The sequence below is a fragment of the Schistocerca nitens genome, chromosome 2 (assembly GCF_023898315.1).
Source record: "Schistocerca nitens isolate TAMUIC-IGC-003100 chromosome 2, iqSchNite1.1, whole genome shotgun sequence".
Lineage (NCBI taxonomy): Eukaryota > Metazoa > Arthropoda > Insecta > Orthoptera > Acrididae > Schistocerca > Schistocerca nitens.
In genome coordinates, this window is record NC_064615.1 from 325,643,885 (window position 1) to 325,664,851 (window position 20,967).

A 20,967-nucleotide genomic window follows, 5' to 3' on the forward strand; every position below is an offset into this window, starting at 1 on the left:
CTAAAACCATCAACATGAATTTTACTATTACGAGTGAATGATTAACTGTCACTTGCGCTAGATCTACAGTAAAGTTAAGTTTTAACGTTGAACGGCATTACCTTTTTAGTAACGGATTAACGATAAGCGAAGTTAACTTTGTGACTAACGTTGCGGTACACAGATATGTTACAGAACCGCATCACTCCTAGCCTATGGGATAAATACCTGCTGGAATGTACGACGTTAATGCAGGATGGCAGCACACCGTATTATTCGTTTCGGTCGTCTTGATAAGTATGGAAGTGTGATTACGCATTTCAATCACATTGCGATTACGGGCAGCATGGGGTTCACGCCTGAGCCTCAGGACGTGCGCTAGCAGCGCATGTCGGGTGTTTCAAGCGTCAACTTCGCGTCTTAATATCTCGGGATGTAATGGGAATATTGCGATGCAATCAGCGCCATTGTGTATGTGCTTTGTCATGCTATGGATTGCTGAAGAAAAAATATAGGAGGTCCATTAAAAAAAACATAAGTTTGTGTTAAAAAACACATATGCTTTCGTTTTAGAATGTTTCCAAATATGTACATTCATGGGCCCCAGCCCTACATTGATACCGGTGAAAGTCGTTTTCCAATAGCTGTTATTGTTCCAGAGATATTTTGGGTGGACAAGATAGCTGGGACACCCTGTATATACAGATCACTCGTGGTATTTTAGAGTGTATTTTTGATCACTAATTTTTGAATAATTTTTTGCATCGTCCTCCGCCTCCGTCTTATTCATCTGATGGTTCGGCCTTAGCTGCAGCCATTCTTCTCTATCTTGTGCTGACATAAGGAAACAGACACATCGAACTGTTTCCACAGTCTACTTCACGCTTTGTTGCTTGCCAGATGGTTATGTGCAAGAATGGGCTGCTTGTTAAATTTAATAGCAACTGCTCAGTAGGGAGAGCTTTTCCTTGCAGGCGGCAGTGACGGACGTGACATGTATGTAATGAGGAGGGTATGTACTCACTTCTTTTTGTCGAGCTCCGATTCTGCATGGAAGTAAAAGTGTCGCTGGCGAGCATCGGGCGGCAGGACCTCGAAGGACAAGCGCTTCTCACCCGTACCGCAGTTCTGCACCCGGTAGCCGTGCAGGCATGCCATCCCTGCACAAGGCACACGTGCAGCCTGTAAGTAACTTACCTGGCTGTTACACTGTTAATGCGTCGCATACATAGAAACTCACACACGGGGAAGAAAACATAGTGTTTTAAAAGATTCATCCCATTTCAGAATGCTACCATATATCTTCTACACGAATGAAGACGGAAACATAGGATGAATTTACGAGGGTGATTCGATAAGTTTGGTAAAAAAGCAAGAAAAAACGTTTGTTTCGTAAACAACTCACCTTACTTCCCGACATAGTCTCCTTTGGGGGATATACTCGTACACTTGATCCAGCGATCCTCCAGCTATTTCATACCATCGGAAAAATAAGTTCTGTCAAACTCTGCAAAATACTCCTTGACTGCAATCATCGCTTTCCAAGCCAAACTTTCGAGTCAGCAGTCGCTTGGGGGTAGGTCTGGTGAATACGGTGGATGAGGAATCAGTTCAAAGCGCGATTAACGCACTTTCGCCGTTGCTATATCTGATTTGTGAGATACTCGGATAATGAAACAAAACCAGCAGCTGTATTTGAATCTAACGTTGTTTATTCTACATGCAGACGACCATGATGGGCTTGTTGTTGCCACAGAAAGTACGGAATCCGCTTAATTTTGGCCCGCTGCATACGATTCTGTTCATTGCACATGAAAACAGTTGTGGATGGCAGGTTACGTTCGGGTCCTGAAGATGACACCATGTGGAGTCGAAACTGGTAGCTTATGTTAAAAACAATAAACGACGTTAGATTCAAATACCGCCGCTGTCCGGCTGCAGTCCCACTTTCCTTGATGGATTTCTAGAGATGTGTGAGATGGTGCATTATCCATACGAAAAAGGACTGTTATGCGTGTCAATCTCGGTCTTTTTTAAGTCAACGCATGTTTCAAACGCTCTAACACTGAAGCAAAACAGTGTCCAGTTGTGGTTCTGCCTTTTTCCAGGTAATCTATGAGCTTTACCAGCTGACAAAATGGTCTTTGCCTTCTTCGTTACACCTTCACAAGCTTTGTTTATTTTTTTCACTACCGTTTTGGCTCTAACCACTATGGGAGTTAACATCTGAGCCACCTAGACTTAGAATTACTTAAACCTAACCAACCTAAGGACATCACACACATCCATGCCCGAGGCAGGATTCGAACCTGCGACCGTAGCACAAGCGCGGTTCCGGACTGAAGCGCCTAGAACGGCCGGCTCCACTACCGTATTGACTCTGATGTGTAATCATGGATCCAAGTTTCATTAACAGTCACAAATTGGCGCAAAAAGTTTTGCGTACGGCGATGAAACATCGCCAGGTAATGTGTTGAAACGTCGTACCGGATGCACTCTTGGTCAACAGTTAGGAATCGGGGCATCCACAGCTTCTCCATAGCCAATTCTCCGGGCAGGACATTAAACAGTCGTTCAGTTGAGGTGCCTACAGTCTCAGCATTCGGACGGCCGGAGCGCGCTTCGTTTTCGGTGCTTGCCGACCACGTTTAACTTCATTAATCCAAAAGTAAATGGTCTTCAAGATGGTGCAGACTCCGCATGAACTTCATCCAACTCGGTTTTGATTTGTGTGGCAGTCCAAGCCTTCGAATGAAAATGTTTAACAACGACACGAATCGCGGCTTTCTCCATTTTCAATCGTAGTTGACACATTGACCATTTCAGACATTTGTCAACAATGAACTGTACGCTATACATTGTTAAAATTCTTAATGAGATTTACCAGACTTATCAAACCATCCTCGTAATTAACGCATCGAAACTAAAAGTTTTGCTCGACGCTTTTGTAACTGGTTGGTTCTCTTGTACACTGCGTATCGTAGCGCGCCATTAAAGTGACGCTTGTTTCTATGGTGCTCGATCGATGGTGTTGCCGCTCACACACACGAGCATTGCTGAATGCACAGATCAGTGTACCTTCTAAACCATCTGCGGACGAGACTTGAAGTTGCTGGTCTCAAGGAGCGACAATGTTATAGGAAATCAATTTTTGATGTTTCTGAGCAGCAGTCATACAATAATTTTTAAATTAACACACCACCTTGTGATTGTATTATTTATTGAATTAAGACCCACGTTTCTGCCTTTTTTGCTATTTTCATGTGATTGCTAAAAGCAAAAATTGCGTAGAGTATTACCACATACATTTCAAAAGATGTAAAATGTCTTAAACAATGAATGTAAATAAGTGTATAATTACGAAATACCTACTTACAGTTTATGTCATTAATGTATATTGCAGGGCATCAAGCTCAAAATTGGTAACAAATTAAGAAAAATAATGGCTCCAGAAGAAATGCCAGACGTAAAATCATCATCTTATAAAAAGATCAGAAAATAATAGTGGGAGCACGCCATATTTAGTAAAACCAGGTTTATTTTGGTATACAAAAGATGAACACAAGTCCTTGAGTCGTAATGATAGTGAAATCAAAGAGTATGAGTAATAGAACAACTGAATACTAAAATAAAAAAAATGTCAAAGATATATGACTATTAATGAAAATATCTTCAGGCTGTATATAATTACCTTTGGGGTGCCACTGTGTACCATCATCTTTGCAATAAATTTGTATACAACAAATCGTCAACAACTATAAGTGAACCTACATTAAGTTGGATGAGGAACTAAAGTTTAAAGGGAACAAAACGAAATAAAATTCAAAGACACTTATTCACAGTAAGAATATAGCAAGTGCCATTGAAAATAAAAATACGAAAGTTAACAATAGGAGTTAAAAACGCGAGAGGAGGGGTGGTGGTGGTAGTGGGGGGAGGGGGGGTAGGGAGTGGGATGGGGTAAATGGATGCTGGAGAGGTGCGTATATGTAGGGGATATGGGTGGGGCTGGATAAAATGATAGTAGTGATATGATTGTATATTTGATCAAATGTTAAAGCAGGAAAAATCAAACTGAGAGTGTAGGTGTGGGATAAAGTTGGGGTGGTGAATGGGGGGGGGGGGGGGGAGTGAAGTAAGAAACTTCGAAAGACCTACTGACAGGCGAGTCGTCGAAGGCTCAAAGTGGGGAGAGGGGAAATAACAAGAGACTGTGATATATGCTGACAAACAAACTGTTAAGGAACGGAGGGGGGGGGGATGTTGGGTGGGAAGAATGGTAAATGCACAATCCAAACATCCACAACCCAAACATGCAACAAGATGTATATACATAGCCTCTAAGGCACGTCAAGATTATCTGCATGAGGAGCTAATTCTGTCGTCTTACTGTCCTCAGTTAACATTCCTGTAATAAATAAGGTCTGTATCTGTTGCGATTAAGACAGACTGTACACATAGATGAATCTGTTTATGGTATGTAACATCAAAGAAGCTTTCATTAGGAATCTTTCCCACTAAGGGGTTACTACTCTATTTTATACAAACGTAATGCATTTTTACATTTCCACAAGCATAGTGTGATTACTATATATTTTCCTGCTTTTACTGTAATTCATAAATATTGCAATGTGACTGCAGTCTCATGTTTTCTATCCACCTTGGATCCCCCTACCCATTCCACACCCCTACCCCCTCCCAAATTCACTCCCCCTCTTGTGTCTTCTGGTCTCTCTCTTTCCCATTGCATTATTCCTAGTTCTCCACTCTGCCAGCATTATTATATCAACCTAACCTAACTGATTACGATTCTTCCCCACACAGCTTCCCCCTTCCCCATTCCTTAATGCTTTGTTTGTTGGTATATATCACAGTCTCTTGTTACCTCCCATTTTGAGCCTTCAACCACTCGCCTATCGGTAGGTCCTTTGTTTTAAGTTTCTTGCTGCTCCACCCCCCTCCCCCGCCCCCCGATTCACCACACCAACTTTATCCCACATATACACTCTCATTTTGATTTTTCCTGCTTTAACATTTGATCAAATGTACACTCATGTCCCTACTGTCATTTTATCTGGCCCCCATCCATATCACCTACATATACCCGTACATATACATTGACAATAGCTGTCCAGTTGGAAATGTCTTTATAAATGCTTAACGAAAGCCATTCCCTGATCAGTCGTGCTGAAATCACTTAGCTATACTCCGTTGCGCGTTACAGATACAGCAAGGGGCAAAATTCCATTACATTTTCTTAATGTCTTCAGACGGCACTGAATCCACAAGGAGACCACACAAGAATCAGATTTTTGTACCTTTTCATATTTATGGTAAGTGAAGTTCTGAAAATTAAAAATCGACTTCGAATGTTTCCGAGCGTCTACAATACCCGAAAACAGGCGAGCGGAACCTTTGGTGAAGCCCTGATTCACAAGGTTACTTAAGTCCGCTGGCCGCCTTGTCACGTGACGCGACAGCAGCACTACTAGCGCTTAAAGTAAACTATATCGTCCGCGACGTTAATGTTTATGGGGTAATGCAGCGATATAAATGGCACCACCCGTTTCCCGTCACACCGCGCCAACAAATTACGCCTCAGAATTCCGGCTTTTGAGAGTACATTCTTTTGATCTTCACCCGATCTTCGTATGCTTTATTTATGCGTTGCGAACATAGTAGCTTTACTTACGACATTTTACAATAGCTGTCTTAAAAGCTTCCATTGTAAAGTTCCGCAACGCTATTACTAAACACTATTGACGACACTTAAATAAATCTAAACGTCTGAAGATGGATTACCAGGCGTCCTGAAATGTCATCATGGAAAAATAAACGCCTATAAAAGCAGCTGTTTGCAGATAATCATTATAAATTATCTTCAGTTTCAACAGTTGCAGTATTCTAGAAAAGCTAAATACGGCAGTGAGATGGGCAATCCCTGTCGGCAATCAGTTAACAGTAACTTTACAAATATCTCCCGCGGGCCGGATGCGGCTCCCGTGCCGCCGGTAACCCATCTGTGTCCTAAGGTAATTTTCGACGGACAATTTGGGTCTGTGGTGTGGCTTTGTGGCAGAAAACTTGTCAGCCATGTGGAGGTCTGGGATCGATTCCTGGTCTACGCAAACTTCGTAAAGAAAGTGATGTATGAGCATTTTGGTGAAGTGTAAAATATATAAAGATGTAAAAAGTAATTCGTCATGCTTTTTTTATTTAAACAATCTTTATCAACGATATTTTATAAGAGATCGGCAATTAAGAATTTATATTTGCATTGAGACTGGATATTTTTCAACAATATGTTTTTAGAAACAAGAAGGCGTGCATTTTTCATTAAGATGACAACTAATATGTGTTACTTAGCATCTGTTTGATGAATTTTATGTTTAAATGAGGCAGGTTTTGGAACTGAACGAAAGAAAAGACCGAAATGTAGCTCGAATACGTGATCTAGCGATGATGTGTCGAGCGCTACCGATTTTTCCTCACGTTTATGTATTTTACACTGCACGGAAATGCTCGCGGAAGATGTGCCGCTGTTCAAAAAATTCACGTCAGTGGAGAATCAAACCGATGCCCCCCACGTGGCCAGCGAGCATTCTGCCACACAGCCGCGCTGTCTCTCGAAAAAGTGACCTTACTTTAGGATATCAAAGACGCTTGCAACAGTATTGTGAAAGTTGTAATCCAACAGTAATCAGACGACACATAGCACCAGTGCGTACAGTAAATACGAGGGTCGTCCACAAAGAAAGTTCCGCTTCTATTTCTATCCGCGGGAGCGCTACGATCGCAGTTCCGAGCATGCGCGGCAGTTACTCTGACTCAAGGAGAAGACACGTACGCCATTTCAGATCGCTGCTGCCGACGTGTGCTTTGTAGTGCTTCTTCATAATGACAGCAGTAATTGAAAATGCCACCGCGTGTGAAATCAGATGTGTGATTCGTTTTCTACACGCAAAGAAAGTTGAACCAAAGAAAATTTATCGGCAAATCTGCGAGGTTTACAGACAAAATGCTATGAGTGATTCAATGGTTAGAAGATGGGTCAGACTGTTCAATGAAGGACGTGATCAAGTGCACGATGAAGAACGAAGTGGACGCCCGTCTGTGGTTACTGATGAACTGATTCACGCAATTGAAGAGAAGATTAAGCACAATCGTAAGTTTACACTTAGTGCCCTTGCTATGGAAGTTACGCAAATCTCACGATCACTAATTCATGAAACTGTTACTGAAAAACTGAAACTTCGAAAACTTTGCTCACTTTGGGTACCCAAAATTCTCACTGAAAAACACAAAAAGCAACGGATGGGCAGTCCACTTCAGTTTTTGACAAGCTACAATGAAGAAGGCGATGGTTTTCTTTCTCAGATATCCACGGGGGATGAAACTTGGGTATCGTACGACACCCCTGAAACAAAAAGGCAATCACTGGAATGGAGGCACACTTCATCCTCAACGAAGATTAAGCTGATACCTCAAAAATCATGTGCATTGTTTTTTGGGATAGTAAAGGCATTTTGTTGATTGATTTCTTATTACGAGGACAAACAATCAAGACACACGGTTACTGCGAGATCATTAAGAAATTGCGCCGCGCAATACAGAACAAGCGCCGAGGATTACTGTCAAAAGGTGTTGTTTTTTTCACGATAATGCCCGACCTCACAAGGCGAATGTGACCAAACAACTCTTACAGACCGGACCTCGTTCCTACCGACTTTCATCTCTTCTTATACCTAAAATCTGTCCTTGGTGGTCAACACTTCAACGGTGATGACGAGCTGAAAGGACATGTTACCATATGGTTGAAGGAGGCACACAAAAACCTGTGCCACGCTATGAAAAGTGCCTCCAGAATTTCGGAAGCTATGTAGAAAAGTACACTACTGGCCATTAAAATTGCTACACCATGAAGATGACGTGCTACAGACTCGACATTTAACTGACAGGAAGAAGATGCTGTGATATGCAAATGATTAGCTTTTCAGAGCATTCATACACGGTTGGCGCCGGTGGCGTCACCTACAACGTACTGACATGAGGAAAGTTTCCAACCGATTTTTCATACACAAACAGCAGTTGACCGGCGTTGCCTGGTTAAAAGTTGTTGTGGTGCCTCGTGTAAGGAGGAGAAATACGTACCATCACGTTTCCGACTTTGATAAAGGTCGGATTGTAGTCTATCGCGATTGCGGTTTATCGTATCGCGACATTGCTGCTCGCGTTGGTCGAGATCCAATGACTGTTAGCAGAATATGGAATCGGTGGGATCAGGAGGGTAATACGGAACGCCGTGCTGGATCCCAACGGCCTCGTATCACTAGCAGTCGAGATGACAGGCATCTTATCTGCATGGCTGTAACGGACCGTGCAGCCACGTCACGATCTCTGAGTCAACAGATGGGGACGTTTGCACGACAACAACCACCTGCACGAACAGTTCGACGACGTTTGCTGCAGCATAGACTATCAGCTCGGAGACCATGGCTGCGGTTACCCTTGACGCTACATCACAGACAGGAGCGCCTGCGATGCTGTACTCGACGACGAACCTGGGTGCACGAACGGCGACATGTCATTTTTTCAGATGAATCCAGGTTCCGTTTACAGCATCATGATGGTCGCATCCGTGTTTGGCGACATCGCGGTGAACGCACATTGGAAGCATGTATTCGTCATCGCCATAGTGGAGTATCAACCAGCGTGATGGTATGGGGTGCCATTGGTTACACGTCTCGGTCACCTTTTGTTCTCATTGACGGCACTTTGAACAGTGGACGTTACATTTCAGATGTGTTACGACCCGTGGCTCTACCTTTCATTCGATCCCTGCGAAACCCTACATTTCAGCAGGATAATGCACGACCGCATGTTGCAGGTCCTGTACGGGCCTCTCTGGATACAGAAAATGTTCGACTACTGCCCTGGCCAGCACATTCTCCAGATCTCTCACCAAGTGAAAACGTCTGGTCAATGGTGGCCGAGCAACTGGCTAGTCACAATACGCCATTCACTACTCTTGATGAACTGTGGTATCGTGTTGAAGCTGCACGGGCAGCTGTACCTGTACACGCCATCCAATCTCTGTTTGACTCAATGCCCAGGCGTATCAAAGCCGTTATTACGTCCAGAAGTGTTTGTTCTGGGTACTGATTTCTCAGGATCTGTGCAACCAAATTGCGTGAAAATGTAATCACATGTCAGTTCTAGTATAATATATTAGTCCAATGAATACCCGTTTATCATCTGCATTTCTTCTTGGTGTAGCAATTTTAATGGCCAGTAGTGTAGTTTAACAGCTGTTGATTTTTGTGTTGTTGTTGTTGTGGTCTTCAGTCCTGAGACTGGTTTGATGCAGCTCTCCATTCTACTCTATCCTGTGCAAGCTTCTTCATCTCCCAGTACCTACTGCAACCTACATCCTTCTGAATCTGCTTAGCGTATTCATCTCTTGGTCTCCCTCTACGATTTTTACCCTCCACGCTGCCATCCAATGCTAAATTTGTGATCCCTTGATGCCTCAAAACATGTCCTACCAACCGATCCCTTCTTCTAGTCAAGTTGTGCCACAAACTTCTCTTCTGCCCAATCCTATTCAATACCTCCTCATTAGTTACGCGATCTACCCACCTTATCTTCAGCATTCTTCTGTAGCACCACATTTCTAAAGCTTCTATTCTCTTCTTGTCCAAACTAGTTATCGTCCATGTTTCACTGCCATGCATGGCTACACTCCATACAAATACTTTCAGAAACGACTTCCTGACACTTAAATCTATACTCGATGTTAACAAATATCTCTTCTTCAGAAATGGTTTCCTTGCCATTGCCAGTCAACATTTTATATCCTCTCTACTTCGACCATCATCAGTTATTTTGCTCCCCAAATAGCAAAACTCCTTTACTACTCTAAGTGTCTCATTTCCTAATCTAATTCCCTCAGCATCACCCGACTTAATTTGACTACATTCCATTATCCTCGTTTTGCTTTTGTCGATGTTCATCTTATATCCTCCTTTCAAGACACTGTCCATTCCGTTCAACTGCTCTTCCAATTCCTTTGCTGTCTCTGACAGAATCACAATGTCATCGGCGAACCTCAAAGTTTTTACTTCTTCTCCATGAATTTCAATACCTACTCCGAATTTTTCTTTTGTTTCCTTTACTGCTTGCTCAATATACAGATTGAATAACATCGGGGAGAGGCTACAACCCTGTCTCACTCCTTTCCCAACCACTGCTTCCTTTTCATGCCCCTCGACTCTTATAACTGCCATCTGGTTTCTGTACAAATTGTAAATAGCCTTTCGCTCCCTGTATTTTACTCCTGCCACCTTCAGAATTTGAAAGAGAATATTCCAGTTAACATTGTCAAAAGCTTTCTCTAAGTCTACAAATGCTAGAAACGTAGGTTTTCCTTTTCTTAATCTTTCTTCTAAGGTAAGTCGTAATGTTAGTATTGCCTCACGTGTTCCAACATTTCTACGGAATCCAAACTGATCTTCCCCGAGGTCCGCTTCTACCAGTTTTTCCATTCGTCTGTAAAGAATTCGCGTTAGTATTTTGCAGCTGTGACTTATTAAACTGATAGTTCGGTAATTTTCACATCTGTCAACACCTGTTTTCTTTGCGATTGGAATTATTATATTCTTCTTGAAGTCTGAGGGTATTTCGCCTGTCTCATACATCTTGCTCACCAGATGGTAGAGTTTTGTCATGATTGGCTCTCCCAAGGCCATCAGTAGTTCCAATGGAATGGTGTCTACTCCGGGGGCCTTGTTTCGACTCAGGTCTTTCAGTGCTCTGTCAAACTCTTCACGCAGTATCTTATCTCCCATTTCGTCTACTTCTACATCCTCTTCCATTTCCATAATATTGTCCTCAAGTACATCGCCCTTGTATAAACCCTCTATATACTCCTTCCACCTTTCTGCTTTCCCTTCTTTGCTTAGAACTGGGTTGCCATCTGAGCTCTTGATATTCATACAAGTGGTTCTCTTCTCTCCAAAGGTCTCTTTAACTTTCCTGTAGGCAGTATCTATCTTACCCCTAGTGAGACAAGCCTCTACATCCTTACATTTGTCTTCTAGCCATCCCTGCTTAGCCATTTTGCACTTCCTGTCGATATCATTTTTGAGACGTTTGTATTCCTTTTTGCCTGCTTCATTTACTGCATTTTTATATTTTCTCCTTTCATCAATTAAATTCAATATTTATTCTGTTACCCAAGGATTTCTATTAGCCCTCGTCTTTTTACCTACTTGATCGTCTGCTGCCTTCACTACTTCATCCCTCAGAGCTACCCATTCTTCTTCTACTGTCTTTCTTTCCCCCATTCCTGTCAGTTGTTCCCTTACGCTCTCCCTGAAACTCTGTCCAACCTCTGGTTCTTTCAGTTTATCCAGGTCCCATCTCCTTAAATTCCCACCTTTTTGCAGTTTCTTCAGTTTCAATCTGCAGCTCATAACCAATAGATTGTGGTCAGAATCCACATCTGCCCCTGGAAATGTCTTACAATTTAAAAACTGGTTCCTAAATCTCTGTCTTACCATTATATAATCTGTCTGATACCTTTTAGTATCTCCAGGATTCTTCCAGGTATACAACCTTCTTTTATGATTCTTGAACCAAGTGTTAGCTATGATTAAGTTATGCTCTGTGTAAAATTCTACCAGGCGGCTTCCTCTTTCATTTCTTCCCCCCAATCAATATTCACCTACTATGTTTCCTTCTGTCCCTTTTCCTACTGACGAATTCCAATCACCCATGACTATTAAATTTTCGTCTCCCTTCACTACCTGAATAATTTCTTTTATCTCGTCATACATTTCATCAATTTCTTCATCATCTGCAGAGCTAGTTGGCATATAAACTTGTACTACTGTAGTAGGCATGGGCTTTGTGTATATCTTGGCCACAATAATGCGTTCACTATGCTGTTTGTAGTAGCTAACCCGCACTCCTATTTTTTTATTCATTATTAAACCTACTCCTGCATTACTCCTATTTGATTTTGTATTTATAACCCTGTAATCACCTGATCAAAAGTCTTGTTCCTCCTGCCACCGAACTTCACTAATTCCCACTATATCTAGCTTTAACCTATCCATTTCCCTTTTCAAATTTTCTAACCCACCTGCCCGATTAAGGGATCTGACATTCCACGCTCCGATCCGTACAACGCCAGTTTTCTTCCTCCTGATAAGGACGTCCTCTTGAGTAGTCCCCGCCTGGAGATCGGAATGGGGGACTATTTTACCTCCGGAATATTTTACCCAAGAGGACGCCATCATCATTTAATCATACAGTAAAGCTGCATGTCCTCGGGAAAAATTACGGCTGTAGTTTCCCCTTGCTTTCAGCCGTTCGCAGTACCAGCACAGCAAGGCCGTTTTGGTTAATGTTACAAGGCCAGATCAGTCAATCATCCAGACTGTTGCCCTTGCAACTACTGAAAAGGCTGCTGCCCCTCTTCAGGAACCACACGTTTGTCTGGCCTCTCAACAGAAACCCCTCCGTTGTGGTTGTACCTACGGTACGGCCATCTGTATCGCTGAGGCACGCAAGCCTCCCCACCAACGGCAAGGTCCATGGTTCATGGGGGGGGGGGGGGGGTTGATTTTTGTACAAGAAATATTTTTTCTGTATCTGTACACGTTCGTTTTATATAACCAAAACGGACATCCCTCGTGTTACAGTAAGAATAACGGGCATCTTTTAAATTATTTATTTTAGTTTCATAGGGCGTATTCTTTCATTCACAGACATGCAGGTGGCGCAGGAAGGAGGGGTGAGGCGCCTCACCGATGGCGGAGTCCGCGGTGCTGTCCTGGTAGAAGTAGAGACAGGCGTCCTTGAGCACGCAGAAGCGGCGCCGCCACTTGGGCCCTATCTGCGTGAGGTAGCCGGCGCAGTCGGGCTGCAGCACGCTGCTGGCGGGCAGCCGCAGGGCTCGCTGCGTCGCCTCCAGCCACTCGTCCGCCTGCAACAGGTAGCCACACTCTGGCAGCTAGCGCTACAATACCGTTACTTCTTCATAGCAGCTTCACCGCGGTCGTGGGGCAAGAGAAGCCAATGACTTGTCGACAAGGGACCCGTGACCGACGTGTAGGAAGATTCCACTTCCGTTTTGATCAAAACAGGGGCCAGCAATACTGATATTAGTAGGGTTTCTGCTTGCTATTGCGATACCTAGGTCGGCAGATGATGGTTGAAGGCATCGCTATAGCAAGCAGAAGTCTACTAAGAAAAGGATTGCTGGCCCCTGTTTCGATCAGAACCGAGGAGGAATCTTCCTATACGTCGGCCAGGGGCCTGAAGATGGCGTAGTAAATCGCCGAAACTTGTAGCCAAATTTGGGAACTAGACTGCTGAAAGGTGTTTGATTTGACTTCCTGTGTCAAAAAGCTGAATCCCATGTCCATCTATGAAAAGATGGACATATAGGTCCTTCAGATTTAATGGTAAGATGGCACAGTGGAGAGTCTGCCAAAAACTGAGCGTAGATGAAGCATGAATATAAGAAGGTGCACTGCACTGTGGAGAAAGAAGCAAAATAGAAACAGTGAACGGCCCAAGCTCAAGATATGCAACATCGAGGGATTTGGAAGAATCAGGGCGTGTTTATTATCTGGTCACGGTGTTGAGTTACAAAGCGCGAGATGCGTGTTAGAAAGTATCTCGTGTCCTTTTTTTTTCATAAAGTTACGAAGTTTCCGTCCTATCGTTGATGTGTCTGATCGCTGTATTCAAATTTGAGTTTGTATCGTGGCGTAACGTCCGTTTGCTACAGCTAGGTGTATGGAACGGACCTAAAATAAAAACTGATTCCGCGTAACATACACTGAAGCACCAAAGAAACTAGTACAGTCATGCGTATTCAAATACAGAGATATGTAAACAGGCGGAATACGGCGCTGCTGTCGGCAACACTATGTAAGACAAGTGTCTGCCGCAGTTGTTAGATCGCTTACTGCTGCTACAATAGCAGGTTAGGGAGATGTGAGTGAATTTGAACGCGGTGTTACAGTCGGCGCACGAGAGATGGAACACAGCATCTCCGAGGCAGCGATGAAGAGTACCATGAATATCAGGAACCTGGTAAAATATCAAATCTCCGACATCGCTGCAACCGTAAAAAGACCTTGAAAGAACGTGACCAACGACGAATGAAGAGAATCGTTCAACGTGACGGAAGTGCAACTCTGCCGCAGATTTCACTACTGGGCGATCAACAAGTGTCAGCGTGCGAACCATTCAACGGAACATCATCGATATGGGCTTTCGGAGCCGAAGGCACACTCGTGTACTCTTGATGACTGCACAACACAAAGCTTTACGCCTATCCAGTGTACCACGACGCGGTTATATTGCATCGGACCTACTGCTTACAGTGGGTTCCAATCACTAGCAGGTGTGTATCCGAGACGTGCGTTTTAACTAGATTCCATGAGCCTCCAGAGGTAAGTACCTCCTATTTTTTCTACACGAGTACCACATTTTATGGCTCTTGCGTTCCGCTTTGGAAGGTTTGACTCTTGGATTTCTTTGTTGTAACATAGTTGACTCCCGTTTACTTCGTTGTCTTCATTTACGCCGCATTTCGCCTGCTCTCGCTATTCATCACATGTTATCACATGTACTTGCGACGGTAATATTTTCTTACCACATGCCTCATATTCTTTAACCAATTTACAGTATGACAATTGCCGTGACCACAGTAAGAGAAGACACTTCAATGACCGAACGGACTGTACATAATTTTGCGAAAAAAGGGGGACACGAGGGAGATTTGCAGTCCAACACCGTGACCACATAACCACCACGACGTGTCTCTTCTAATCAGCTCGATATTGCACGTCTTGAGCTTGGACCTTTCACTGTTTCTATTTTGTTTCTTTTTTCACAGTTTTTTACATCTTCTTCTTGCTTTCATGCTTGACCTGTGCTCAGTTTTTGATGGGCTGTCCATCAGGCCATCTTACCGCTAAATCTGAGGGGGATACTATGGGGAGTTTCCCTTGTGAGGGTGTGAATCCAGCAGTTTGTCTTGTTGCTTCCACAGCGCTACAGAATGGGGACTTCAGCTCTGAATTGTTTTGGAGCGCACAGGCTATTTCATTAGTAAGTTTCTAATCGACGATGCTTTCTCTGTTTTCTTTATTTGCAATCTGTTTCGAAGACTTTTGTGGCTTCGTCCTCCAGCAGCTAGGCTCACAAATGGACCATCAGATCTGTTAATCACACATTTTAGTGAGTTTAAGGTGAGTTGTAGAGTACTTGGCTAGCGGATTTTCATGCGACGGCCCCTAGTTTCCATGAAAATCAATATTTCCTATATTTGTAACGTTAATGATGCTACAATCCGGCTGCGGTCGCAGGTTCGAATCCTGCCTCGGGCATGGATGTGTGTGATGTCCTTAGGTTAGTTAGGTTTAATTAGTTCTAAGTTCTAGGCGACTGATGACCTAAGAAGTTAAGTCGCATAGTGCTCAGAGCCATTTGAATCATTTTGCTACAATCAAGAGAAGGAAGCGCAGCGGTTTAAATTCATGGCTATCACGCTGACGGTACACGTTCAAATGTAGCCAGTACACCTTTTCTCAGTTTCACTGTGCAGTGCATCATTAAATAATATATGTCACACAAAATTATTCAAAAACGCTCATTAATGAATCAGTCACTACAGCAAACTTTCTTCGAATGTGTATACCGTTTGTTAGAGAATCGTCTTACTCGCTATGGCTTGCAGCGTTTACTGTACTGCAACAGAATTCCGGATGTTATTTATAGTAGAAGCAACCGAAACACAAATTGTTTGAGCACCACGCATATTTAGTGATAGCCGCTGCCTTGCTGGCTCACGGATTTTTGAGAAGCGATGCCGGGTTCTTTCTTCGATCAAATTCAATGCGAACCACGCGTATTTCATCATTCCTGTGGAAGTAGTTACACTAAACTGATGCAGACTGAAAGAATGTTTTTTATGGATTCTTCTCTAGAAGCGATTTCCCTATTAGTCTTTAGCAAGTCCGGAACCGTGCGACTGCTACGGTCGCAGGTTCGAATCCTGCCTCGGGCATGGATGTGTGTGATGTCCGTAGGTTAGTTAGGTTTCAGTAGTTCTAAGTTCTAGGGGACTGATGACCACAGCAGTTGAGTCCCATAGTGCTCAGAGCCATTTGAACCAATCTTTAGCAAGTTGGGAGCATTTTGAATTTTCTTCGTGAAAATTTTAATCTGCCTTTGAAAATAAACATCACAGGGTTGGTAAAGAGGAGTACATTTGCGTGAGATAATTTTTACAGTACAGGTGCTTGCTTTTCTTTCACGTACAAAGGTATGATCGTTGAGTGTCTTATCAGTTTGCCCTCCCTTCGAAATGGCATTTTAACTACGAACCACATACGGAATATACGTTTGAAGAACGTTTGCAATAATGATTCATTTATTAATGATATTACTACGGCGAAAATGATTATTTTTGAGTTATTTTCTGTGACATATACTATTTAATGAGATTATGTACTTGGAAACTGAAAGAAAGTAGGGTGTGAACCTCTACCGCCAGCCTGATAGCCATGAGTGTGAATCCAGCCGCTGCATTACTTTCACTTGGTTGTAACGTGACTAACGTTAGAGGTACAGGTGGTAAGTGTAAAACTCCAACATGATTTTCACAGGTAGGAGGGGCCGTTGTATGTAAAGCCACTAGCCAGGTACTGAGGGCCCTCTAAAACATACCAAAGATTCACCATTTTCCTGATTAAAATGTCTGATGATTCCCTTCTCAGCTATCGAAAGGATTGAACCCGCATGTATATGTTGTTTCCGCGACACGTAGTACTACTACACGTATTTCATCGTGACACGGAGGCCAGCAGCATAAAAACAAGAAGCAGGCTGGTGCTGCAGGACTCCTGCCCTCAAATCAGCTGGTCGACATGTAATATGCAGGTAAGCGTGTTTAAGTGGGATTTCATTTACACACTATCCAGATATAAGCGTGCAGGTGTGGGTGGGTGTCTTACTCAATCGTCCTACGTCACAGAAAGAAGCACGCCACGGTGCAGGCGTCACTGTCTTCGCTTTTCTTTCTTGGTTCACGTATCATCGATCAGCCAGGCTACATATCAAGATCATCAACATTTAACTCCAAATAAGGTATTAATTACTGTTCACTAACCTCTTAGTTTGTTCCATAAGCTGCGACATTGTCGCCAATAAAACTGTGACCAATATATAGAATAAATTTCCTTTAATTTACGTCTATAGTCACGAACTTTTTGTTCACACATTACCGGTTTCGGTCTGTAATGTCCATCTTCAGATCTGCAGCAAAAAATGTGGGAAAAACTAAATACACTCGCAGATTGTCTACAGCTTAAATTCAATAAATAGACCATAATGAAAAGTACTACTGACATATATATGCATTTGTGGGCTTTAAGTATGAAGAGGCATACCTGTGGTTTATAAAAAAAGTAGTCGCATCGTCAAATGTTAAATGCAAAATCAGCACCAGCAACGTCAAATGTATATAAATAACAGCATATGCACGAGTCATGTCAGTAGCATTGCTATTCAAAACAAGCTCTCGTACAGCAGTCACAAGATGCTTGTGTTGCAAGTTCACCAGCTGTCGCTACTGTAGGCATACACTAGTTTTCAGTGATTAATTGAACAGCGTAAAATAAAAGGGGGATACAATCGTTGGCGTCTGTAATGAGCTTATAAGGTATAAAATGCATTACAGTAATAAAAAGCAATGAAATAGAAAACGACAAAAGTCAGATTGTTCAAAAGAGAAAGATTTACGAGACAGTAATTGAAATATACTCAAATGCCAATGTTCTAGATAATGACATAAGCAGTAAACATCGTTCACAGTGCAGAAAATAATATAAAAACTAAGGGCATATATATATGCCACCTTGGCATAGCGGTTCGCACAGCTGCACGGATTACCTCGATCCATATTCTCAATGCCGCCCCAGTCTAATTTAAATTCCGTCTTACACACTAATAGAATTGCCGAGGCTCTCCATCTTCTGGAATAGCATCTCGGCATCTAACGTAAATGTGGGATCCAGCCTGAAACGCAGGTGTAGGCAGTTATACAAATAAAATAACACTATTTTTGAGATTTTACGGACCTCGTAGAAAAATTATCTACGTATTTTATGTATGTAGACTGAAGCGGCGAGTGAAAATTTGTACCAAGGGTGGTGAGGTGCTGTTCCAGAACATGGAGAGCTTCAGGAACTCCGTTCGTGTAAGGGGGAATTTAAAGTAGACTGGGGCGGCAGTGAGACTGGAGAGAGGCGTGCCAGGGTAATCCGTCCAGTTTTATGAACCGCTTTGCCAAGGTGGTTAGTGGTTAGTGCACCTGCCTAATAAGGAGGAGAACCGGCTTCAATTCGTGACGTTGTTACTTGAATGTTGCCTAGTCCCTATTTCGGAAGCAGTTACTGTTTTGTATTTGCATTTCACTTTTCTCTTCTGATTACTTTTGTATGGTACATAACTATGTTACAAGTAGAAAATGGAATGATCATATAAAGTTGATCATCGGTAAAGCAGATGCCAGACTGAGATTCATTGGAAGAATCCTAAGGAAATGCAATCCGAAAACAAAGGAAGTAGGTTACAGTACGCTTGTTCGCCCAATGCTTGAATACTGCTCACCAGTGTGGGATCCGTACCAGATAGGGTTGCTAGAAGAGACAGAGAAGATCCAACAGAGAGCAGCGCGCTTCGTTACAGGATCATTTAGTAATCGCGAAAGCGTTACGGAGATGATAGATAGACTGCAGTGGAAGACTCTGCAGGAGAGACGCTCAGTAGCTCAGTACGGGCTTTTGTTGAAGTTTCGAGAACATACCCTCACCGCGTAGTCAAGCAGTATATTGCTCCCTCCTACGTATATCTCGCGAAGAGACCATGAGGATAAAATCAGAGAGATTAGAGCCCACGCAGGGGCATACCAACAATCCTTCTTTTCACAAACAATACGAGACTGGAATAGAAGGGAGAACCGATAGAGGTACTCAAGGTACCCTCCGCCACACACCGTCAGGTGGCTTGCGGAGTATGGATGTAGATGTAGATTTAGAATATGCAGGTAAGTGCGTTTAAGTGGGGTTTCATTTACACACTATCTGGATACAAGCGTGCAGGTGTGGGTGAATGTCTTACTCAATCGTTCTACGTCACAGAAAGAAGCACGCTACGGTGCAGGCGTCACTGTCTTCGCTTTTCTTTCTTGGTTCACGTGTCATCGATCAGCGTGGCTACGTATCAAGATCGTCAACATTTAACTCCAAATAAGGTCTTAATTACTGTTCACTAACCTCTTAGTTTGTTGTTGGTAAATTCCGAAGTGCTTATCGGGAATGTGAGGCAGAACTTCAGCGCCACAGGAACTAAAGACGCTAACTGCGGGGTCAGAGCTCAATATTTTGGTGCTTGTGAACTTCGGCTTCGGAGAGATTTACGATACAAGTGTTCGGTACGTAATTCTGTAGAGGAAGTGTTACTTGATTACAAATGAAATGATACAATTTCAGGACTTTATTGGTCTGATACAGATATGATTCTTTTTGTATGTAGACTGAAGCAGTGAGTGAAAATTTGTACCGAGGCCAGGAATCGAACCTGCGTTTTCTGCTTAATAAACAGGTGCGCTAGACACTAAGCCACCTTGCCATAGCGGTTCGCACAGCTGCACGAATTACCTCGACCGAAATTCTCAGTGCTGCCCCAGCCTAATTTAAATTCTGTCTTACACAAGAACAGAATTAGCGAGGCTCTCAATCTTCTGGAATAGCATCTCGGCATCGAACTTAAATGTGGGATGCAGCCTGAAACCCAAGTGCGGGCAGTTATACAAATAAAATGACCCAGTTCCAGAGATTTTACGGGTCTCGTAAAGAAATGATCTTTTTTATGTATGTAGACTGAAGCGGCGAGTGAAAATTTGTACCAAGGGAGCTGAGGTGCTGTTCCAGAACACGAAGAGCCTCAGCAATTCCGTTCGTGTGAAAGGGGGAATTGAAAGTACAGGGTGATCAAAAAGTCAGTATAAATTTGAAAACCTGATAAACCACGGAATAATGTAGATAGAGAGGTAAAAATTGACACACATGCTTGGAATGGCATGGGGTTTTATTAGAACAAAAAAAAACAAAGTTCACAAAAAGTCCGACTGATGGCGCTGGACAGCAAAACTGGTACCGTGAGGGGTGAGAGGTGTGCCGATATGTTACAGAATCGCATCATCGCCAGCCTGGCTGATAAACTGCCGGAACGTGCGATGTTTATGCAAGATGGCGCTCCACCCCATATTGCTAGACGCGTGAAAGACGTCTTGCGCGCGTCGTTTGGTGATGATCGTGTGCTCAGCCGCCACTTTCGTCATGCTTGGCCTCCCAGGTCCCCAAACCTCAGTCCGTGCGATTATTGGCTTTGGGGTTACCTGAAGTTGCAAGTGTATCGAGATCGACCGACGTCTCTAGGGATGCTGAAAGACAACATCTGCGACTGTTACGGTCGCAGGTTCGAATCCTGCCTCGGGCATGGATGTTTGTGATGTCCTTAGGTTAGTTAGGTTTAAATAGTTCTAAGTTCTAGGGGACTAATGACCACAGCAGTTGAGTCCCATAGTGATCAGAGCCATTTGAACCATTTTTTGAAAGACAACATCCGACGCCAATGCCTCACCATAACTCCCGACATGCTTTACAGTGCAGTTCACAACATTATTCCTCGACTACAGCTATTGTTGAGAAATGATGGTGGCCATATTGAGCATTTGCTGTAAAGAACATGATCTTTGCTTTGTCTTAAGTTGTTATGCTAATTGTTGCTATTCTGATCAGATGAAGCGCCATCTGTCGGATATTTTTTGAACGTTTGAATTTTTTTGTTTCTAATAAAACCCCATGTCATTCGAAGCATGTATGTCAATTTGAACCTCTC

The 20,967-nt window shown here is 43.1% G+C and overlaps 1 protein-coding gene across 1 annotated transcript in view; it reads right to left on the reverse strand.

The window, feature by feature from the left end:
• LOC126235011 (uncharacterized) overlaps nucleotides 1-20,967 on the reverse strand; it is a 473,551-nt gene that overhangs the window by 15,515 nt on the left and 437,069 nt on the right. Inside the window, exons 32-33 of the mRNA XM_049943746.1 lie at nucleotides 12,793-12,970; nucleotides 1,004-1,139 (exon numbers count right to left, since the gene is read on the reverse strand). Coding sequence (XP_049799703.1) covers nucleotides 1,004-1,139; nucleotides 12,793-12,970 — 314 coding nt within the window. The remainder of the gene's footprint in view (nucleotides 1-1,003; nucleotides 1,140-12,792; nucleotides 12,971-20,967) is intronic.